The sequence below is a fragment of the Drosophila innubila genome, assembly GCF_004354385.1.
Source record: "Drosophila innubila isolate TH190305 chromosome 3L unlocalized genomic scaffold, UK_Dinn_1.0 0_D_3L, whole genome shotgun sequence".
Taxonomy (NCBI): Eukaryota; Metazoa; Arthropoda; class Insecta; order Diptera; family Drosophilidae; genus Drosophila; species Drosophila innubila.
Window position 1 is genome coordinate 2304001 of NW_022995376.1, and position 8757 is coordinate 2312757.

General features: G+C 33.2%; 1 protein-coding gene across 1 annotated transcript; it reads right to left on the reverse strand.

Moving 5' to 3' along the window:
- Window positions 1–233: 233 nt before the first annotated feature.
- LOC117786710 lies at window positions 234–7539 on the reverse strand. The gene is made up of 9 exons (XM_034625061.1): window positions 6982–7539; window positions 5735–6012; window positions 4499–4655; window positions 3846–4421; window positions 2461–2808; window positions 1605–1848; window positions 1393–1555; window positions 1230–1332; window positions 234–362 (listed from the first exon to the last, which is right to left on the reverse strand). Exons 1-9 carry the CDS (start codon window positions 7537–7539, stop codon window positions 234–236), a joined length of 2556 nt encoding a protein of 851 aa, XP_034480952.1.
- Window positions 7540–8757: the final 1218 nt, after the last annotated feature.

Consider the following 8757-nt stretch of genomic DNA (forward strand, 5'->3'; position numbering starts at 1 on the left):
AAAACAGCTCTTATTAGTTGTATTACAATACAATAAATGTATTAAAAAAAATTAATTAAATTTTTATTTTTTGAACATTTTTTTTTGATGCTACTTTTAATATAATAACTTATACATTGATTTAGGTCAACTCGATGAAAATGCAAACTATGCACTTAGAGCACAGTTTCTAATTATATAATTGCTAATCAATTTAACGTTTAAGAGAATTCCTTTAATAGAAGAAGCCTGCCTCAATTCAATTTAAAGACAATGCGAGATTTCCACTTGGAGTAAACGATCTCAAATCCCAGCACCATTAAAGCAATGCCATAGCTCAAAAGGAGAATCATTAAAGCCGTGCTTACAGTATCCATATCAACCTGCAAATTATACAAAAAATATACGAATTAAGGGAATGTATGGAAAAAATGGACTCTGATGGAAAAAATTTCAATTTTCAAATTTTGATGCAGAATCAAATTAGAGGTCAAATAATGATAAAATTGACCTTCCGCATTGAAATCGGTCAAGTTTTGACAAAGTTATGGCAGTTTGAAAATTTTGAAAAATTGACAAGGGGATAGTATGGAAAAAATGGACTGTGATGGAAAAAATTTCAATTTTCCAATTTTTATGCAGAATTAAATTAGAGGTCAAATAATGAGAAAATTGACCTTCCGCATGAAAATCGGTTAAGAATTGACAAAGTTATGGCAGTTTGAAAATTTTGAAAAATTGACAAGGGGATAGTATGGAAAAAATGGACTGTGATGGAAAAAATTTCAATTTTCCAATTTTGATGCAGAATAAAATTAGAGGTCAAATAATGAGAAAATTGACCTTCCGCATGAAAATCGGTTAAGAATTGACAAAGTTATGGCAGTTTGAAAATTTTGAAAAATTGACAAGGGGATAGTATGGAAAAAATGGACTGTGATAGAAAAAATTTCAATTTTCCAATTTTGATGCAGAATTAAATTAGAGGTCAAATAATGATAAAATTGACCTTCCGCATGGAAATCGGTCAAGTTTTGACAAAGTTATGGCAGTTTGAAAATGTTGAAAAATTGACAAGGGGATAGTATGGAAAAAATGGACTGTGATGGAAAAAATTTCAATTTTCCAATTTTGATGCAGAATTAAATTAGAGGTCAAATAATGATAAAATTGACCTTCCGCATGGAAATCGGTTATGTTTTGACAAAGTTAAGAAATTCACGAGATAAAGCTTTAATTTTAAAACTTACATGCAAATCGGAGGTTTCAATTTTCTTTACACACGGTGGCTTTCTGGAGTGCCAAATGTTGAATTGATACGAAAAGATGCCCGTTTCAGTGACGCGTCTTAAGCTTTTAAATAAATTAATAAATTTTGTATGTATTTAATTTAATTTTAGCATTTATTTTTACCCGTATGAGATGACCTTACGCATCGGAGAATTCTTTTGGGTTATAGATACAGTTTTCTGTGGTGCAAACATGCTGACTTCTGTGAGATCGCAAATCTCGCGCTCCGTAAAAGTTTCGGAAATTATTTTGTAGGCAGCCGCAACATCCACATGAAAAGCGAAACCTAACAGGAATTAATACAGCTCATCACACACATTATTTAACACACTTACGTTCGTGTTTCACTCGCGATAAACCCGTATCGGGATCTAGCCAATTACTGGCCACATTATCCTTGGCATGAGCTCCAACTTCATGACTGTGCACAATATCGCGATAAGCCTTGGCGGCATCTTCGCTGGTTGTTTCCGGTTCCTCCTCGGCAACAGTTGCAGGTGGTGCCTCAGTTTCCTTGGCAGTCGGTATACTGGTGATTTTCTTGGCATACAACTCCATGGAAACCGGATCCTTGGTGTTCTGTATACATATAAAGCAAGAACAGTTTACCAAAAAATATAAATAAATGCAACTTAAAGAATTTGGGAATTGTACAAGCAAAAGTTTAAAAATAAACATGGTATAAAAAGTTAAGCATAATATTCGAAAAATTTTATGAAATTTAAGCTATTCTGAGGAAAAAATTAAGAAATAATAAATAAATGTTCAAAATATACGAAAAAATTAAAGTAAACTCAAGAATTGTTAATTCTTTCTAATACAAAATTCAAAAGAATTAAAATTTGCAGATTATCCATATCTTTAAGATATTTAAAACTGACTTCTTGAGTAAAACAACAAAAGTTGGACTAACAAATAAATGTTAAATTAAATAAAACCAGAAAATATGTATATTGTTAACTTAAAATTGTCTCCTTTAGTTGAACACTTTATGAACCCACCAAGAAATAATCACGAGTAAAGGATTTAAATTTGCAGATAATCAATATCTTTAAGATATTTTAAACTGAGTTCTTGAGTAAAACAAGAAAAGTTGGACTAATAAATAAATGTCAAATTTATTAAAGCCAGAAAATATGTTTATTGTCAACTAAAAATTGTGTCCTTAAGTAGAACACTTTATAAACCCACCAAGAAATAATCACGATTGTAGACAATATCCTCGACGCCCACCTGCAGCGAACTGTGAACCAAATCGCTGAGTGTCTTGATGTTCTTGGGCTTCTCCATGAGCAGAGTGCCGACAATACTGGCCGAATAGAATTGATAGATGCTGAAGGAGAACAAGAGACTGGTGATGACAATGGTGCGGCCAGAGATGAAGCTGGTGGAGAAACCCAAACCCTGTTGGCAAATGATGCCCACAAAGAACAGCACCGATTCCAGAAAGAGACCAACGCGTTCCGGCGATTTTTTATTCGCCTGCCTTTTGCTGATGTAGTTACTCAATTTTGCATAACAGCGTTGCCAGAATCCTCCCTCCACCGGCAAGAGATGCAAGGATGCCACAGATTGCGCATCGACCTTCAATTAGGGATGGTAATGGGCAAAAAAGTATCGAATAACATAATATACGTATAAAAAGTATGAAATGTTATCAAATATATAAAATTGTTATAAATTTTGGAAACAAACATATAATAAAATAGCGAATAATTTCAGCATAGAAATTAATTTGTTTTAAAAATAACAAGCACATTAATATATATATAAAACTCTTTGTCCTGACTGACTCATTCACTGACTGCCTGATCTTTGTAACATATAAAAATATTGCGAACAATTTTAGCAAAGATTTTAATTTGTTTTAAAAAGAACAAGCAAATCAATATATATGTAAAACTCTTTGTCCTGACTGACTCATTCACTGACTGACACGTCGTTAAATAAATGTTGAATAATATGCTTGCAACATTTGAAATAAGCCCAAGCGGAATAAATCTTTTTAAAAAAGTTACATTTAATGCCTTTAATAATGCAAATATTTGATTTCCTCGAAATATTCTTGAAGTTAGGAAAGTTTTTCCAAATAAAGTCTCAAACATCGATATGTTATATATTATTGTTTTTTACTTCATTCTCATTAACTATATGGAAAATATTAATATTTTCATATCGATATTAAACATATCGGTATCTATAATATTTCAATATGAAAAATATTCTTGAAGATAGGAATGTTTTTCCAAATATAGTCTCAAACATCGATATGTTGTATAACATATTATTGCTGTTTACTTCCATCTCATTAACTATATGGAAAATATTAATATTTTCATATTGATATTAAAAATATCTGTATCTATAATCTTTCAATATGAAAAATATTTTATTTGATATATTTAAAAGTGAATATATTGATAATATCCATTTGTTGTTGTGATTCGATTTAAGATAAGCTAAACAATAGTTGTAAGAAACGTTAAAAAAAATATCTCTAAAGAATATATTATAACAAAAAATTGTATTTTTAAAAATTAATAAGTAATTTATTGGTATTTTATTTACAGACCAACCTCCAAAACAGCTGCCTCCTGCTGAGCAGGACTCTGCTGATGTTGTTGTTGATGTTGCTGATGCAAATGATGTGGTGGTGGGGCGCCTCCCTTGGGCTTGATCAAAGCCGCGCCTTGATGTGGCACCAGTTTCCACTCGATGGTGGTGAGGAGCCACAGTATGACCACGGTAAGCACACCACAGACCAAAATCAATATCCAAACATCATTGCTGAACGGCTGCAGGAACACAATGCGATCCTTTTGCGTATTCCGCGGATGACGAAAGATGAAACACGGTCGACTCGACCAGCTGCGTCCGGCGGCATCGATCCACTTGTGCCGCTCCAGCCAATAGAAAATTGGTGCTCCACCAATGTCCGTCTCGTTGCGTATGAGAGCACCAATCATGCCATCGTAGCGGCCATTTTTCATGTATCCCCAGGTGGAAGTCCTTGACAGCACAAATGTCCAGTTGAACATGTCGCGTACGACCATCAGCAGATTGAAATTGAAACGGTTCATCGTATCGATGTGACTGGATACCGTGTGTGTTAGATAATACATCAAAGTTCCCGTCATGTTCTTGTTAGTCACCTGACAATACCAAAGAGCAAGAGAGACAGCAATATTAAGTGGTTATTCCTCTTTTCCCTAACGATTTCACTGCCTACCACAACCATGCAACGCACTTGGGCATGCTGCATATTCAGGCGTCGCAGCAGCGTCGACGTTGTGCGAAACCAGCGATGTATCTCCAGTCCACTCGTCAAACTGTAGCTGCCAATTTCCGTTATGTTCACACGACCCCCGAAGTTTAGCCCTGGATTCCTAAAAGCGTGAGTAAAACTTGTATTCAGTAGATATAGTACTTAAATTATTCTAAAATCGTTTCTAACTAAAGATACTTTGATAACTTACCGATACATATCAAATATACTGTCTTTTATATCCTAGAGATACTTTTTTATCTTACAAATTCTTTGACTACTTAAGATGCTTTTGAATCTTGAAGATACTTTTCTACAGTCTTCTGTATGTTAGAGATACTTTTGTATTTTTTAAATGCCTTCTTATACTTCTGTGTATGCTATAGATACTTTTGCATCCTTCATAGATCTCTTATACTTTTACATACTTTTTTATCTAATAGATTTTTGAAAGCTACATATACTTTTTTTAAAGTTATTTTTCTACCTTTCTGCTACCTTTCAATTCTGAAGTCTTTTGTATGCTGAAGATAAATTTGTATCTTACAGATACTTTTTATTATTTCAGCTATTTTTTTTTATTGATTTCTGAATGTAACCATTAAATGTCGAACACCTTTAGAAACAGCTCATTTACTTTATAAATAATTAACAATTAATTGAGTATTTGCTCAAATTCCTAGTAAATTACTTAAGTAGTTGTTACTTAATTAGGTAATTATGAAACAATTTTGAAAATCAATTTTGTTGAGTATTTGCTCAAATCCCTAGTAAATTACTTAAGTAATTGTTACTTAATTAGGTAATTATGAAACAATTTTGAAAATCAATTTTGTTTCAAATGCCAAATTTTTAACCATTTGTTTATTATATGATAGCTTCACTTAAAATTTTTGAGTAATTTATTTTTATTCACCAATATAATTACTAAAAAAAATGGCGAAATTACAATTTAATTACTTGAGTAATTACACTCTTCAAGATCACTTAGATGATGTCTGTCAAATTACTGGAAATATCAGTAAGGCAACTGTGTGTGATATAATTAAATTTACTATTTCCAATTGCAAATGCATGCTGTGTACTCACTACTGCTAGCACTCACTGTCGCCTGCAACAAGTAAATAGCAAGCACAACTGACACTTGTCTCTGCCAGATGCAAATGCGAAAAGGAAGAAGAAGAAGAAGAGGCAACATACCAGACATCGTAGAGTGCATAGCTGTCGTCTTGAGGCTTGAGTCGCTTGGCCAACGTTAGTTCGGTGTTCATGTAGAAGTTCAGGGTCTCCATTAAGTCCTCAATGGGCTCGAGTTCATCCGCATCCCTATCCTTATCCTTATCCCTGTCCTTATCCTCATCCGTCAGATCCAGTCGTGGATGTTCCGCCAAGAAGAAGACGCCTGCACTTACGTGCAGCGAATAATCCTCAATCAATAGCCAGTGATATTTATCGTTGTAGAGCATCTTGGCTGAAGCCTTTCAAATAGTTAGAGCAGCTGCAGCTGAGCACTCAATATGCATAAGGACATGCCCCACTGCACCATGGGACAATGCTCACATTTTTCTGGCATTAATTATTAAGTGTATTTTCTAAATCAAGAAATAGTTTTAAGCTAATTTTTTATATTACTTCTCCGCATTCACCAAAAACAGTTACTGATAATAAAAACATCTTGACTGTCGTTTTCCTGTTCAGCGCAATATAATCAAAGTCCGCCATTAAAATAACCTATTCTAACCAATTATAAGTGTCTGCTATTAAAAGAACTATTTTTTTAAATTTTTAACTAAAAAAAATTTTAACAGGCTTTTTTTAATATCAAGTATAGTCATCTTGACTAAATTTTTATTTGAAATAAGACGTTTTTATAAAAGCAAATACGGAAAGTCGCACTTATATGTCATTCCGGTTGAAAAATATATATTTTTTGAGGATTTTAGTTTGAATGGGCTGGCAAAAAATTAAAATCCATCACAAAAATAATATTGATTCAGCAGTACTGCTATAAAGTGAATTTTATCATATATGAATTATCAGAAAAAAATGTTATCCTCATTTTAGAAATTAACCTTTAATTTAAAATGGCTATTATTGTCAGAAACAAATTTATGTATCGAAAGTATTTTGCTTAACAATAAGAAAAGTTGTCCTAAAAAATGTTTATTAAGAAACATCATTTCTAAAATATGGATAAAAGGCTTTTTACATTTCGGAAAAGTTTAGCCCTATATTTTTAATATAAATTATTTAATTATTATTTAATTATTTTATTATTTCAATTAAAACAATTCAAAGACATTTTTCTGAAGATATGGCTTTAAAACGTGTAATTTTTTTCTGAGTATAGTTTTTACAAAAAGATAAATTAATGCCAGAAAATTGTTAAATATTTCCCATGGTGCATTGCCACTCTGGCAGTGCCACCGTGCCATTGTGCCACTTACCATTTGCAGGAAACGACGACTTAGCATGCCGCATGCCAAATCCACGACCACAAATTGCCGCAGGGCTTCCACCATCATCACATTGTCCAACCAGTCGGCGTTTAGCTGCGAGTTGAATGCTGTGACGCTGTTGCCACTGCCACTGCCACCGCCAGTGGCGCCACCTCGACTGCGTGTGCCCTGTCCCGCTCTGGCCTTGCCACCTGGCTTGCTCTTCCCCTGACTGAGCACATCGAGGTGCACAATCCGCACAAAGGCGCCGCTGCTTGCATAGAGACTCTCAATCAGTTGCAAATTCTTGGCATCGAATGCCACGCGCAGTTGTTGCAAGTTGGCGCGATTGGCGCGCACATTGCCCGTGTCATTGTTGGCGGCATTGCGGCAGGTGAAGTAAGTTAACCTTGGCATCTGTTTGTGCCGCTGCACCAGCTCCAGCATCATCCGTTGCTGCAACATCGCCATGCCACGTGCCTCCGCCTCCAACTCCGACTCGGACTTCAATTCCTTGGTCTGAGCTGCTGCCAGCAGACTAAATAGACACAACACTATGGGGCACATTTTAACTAATGCTGCCTCCGATTGCAGCTGAGGTCCTTTATAAGGATGTGCACCACCCTAGAGATGGGCATCGATATATTGATTTCTATATTGCAACAGTTCAGGGAATTATTAAATACTCTAATAAATACTCATCGATTTATTGACTTCTATATTGCAACAGCTCAGGGAAATATTAAATATTTTAATAAACATATTTAAGTAAAATTCGATATGATATTTCTATATTTTTGAGTATATTTTGGTCAGAAACCAATACAATATTTTGTAAAAAAAAATAAAAATAATATCACAAAGGAAATATGCTACAGTAATATAAACTATTTTTTTATGTTCTACTATTCCTTCTGATTCCTCTTATTCTCATTCTTTTCATTTTATTAGAAAATTACAAAAAAAAAAGATATTTCTTAATTTAAAATACAATGCAAATAATTCTTACAGTTTAATTTGAGGAAGGATTGTTATTATTTTGATAAACAGCTTCAAAAAAATATGATAAAAAAAAATTAATTAACTTCGATTCTTCTCAGTTTAGTTTATATATTTTTGTATATTTATTATATGTACCTGTCTTATTTTTAACTAAATGGCGTCCTTGCTTAAAATATTATCCTAACTTACTTACTATTAACCTCTAGCTAATATTTGTTGAAAACTAATTTCAATTAGGCTGTTTATTATAATAAATATATTTTAATAATTATTTATTTATTTATGAACGGTCGGCAAAATTTACCAAGTATAAAAATTAAGTTAAAGATTACAAATACAAAAAAAAATTAAATATAAATTATGAACAGTAAAGAAAAAAATTAAAGTTAAAGTTATAACTGATTCATATGACTTTTCTATTTTTTCCGATGATAATATCGATAGTTTTTTTTCTGATACTCATCCCTAATTCAAGACACATTGCGTGTCGCTGTCAAAAAATTGCAGTGATATGTTGAATTTCAAAACCATAAATCGCTCATTGGAATTTCACTTTTCTTGTCAACCCAAACCACTCATTATTCAATTTCATTCAATTAGCCTTCATAATTCAAAAGCAACTCCTCCTCCTTTTCCTTTCCATATGTCATATGAATGTGAATATTTATCTTGCTTTGTGTCTCTTTGTCCTTTGGGTTTTCATTTGGTTTGTCCTGCATCGTCCCATGTCACAAATTTTGACAGTTTGTCACTTTAATTGAATTTCTATGCAAAAGGTCGGAG

Excerpts from the sequence above, each read along its gene's own strand:
- LOC117786710 (XM_034625061.1), bottom strand. The coding sequence starts at position 7,539 with ATGTGCCCCATAGTGTTGTGTCTATTTAGTCTGCTGGCAGCAGCTCAG. Across the intron at positions 1,556-1,604 it reads ATCGCGAGTGAAACACGAAC|GTTTCGCTTTTCATGTGGAT; the intron begins GTAAGTGTGTTA and ends AATTCCTGTTAG. Across the intron at positions 363-1,229 it reads TTGAAACCTCCGATTTGCAT|GTTGATATGGATACTGTAAG; the intron begins GTAAGTTTTAAA and ends TATAATTTGCAG.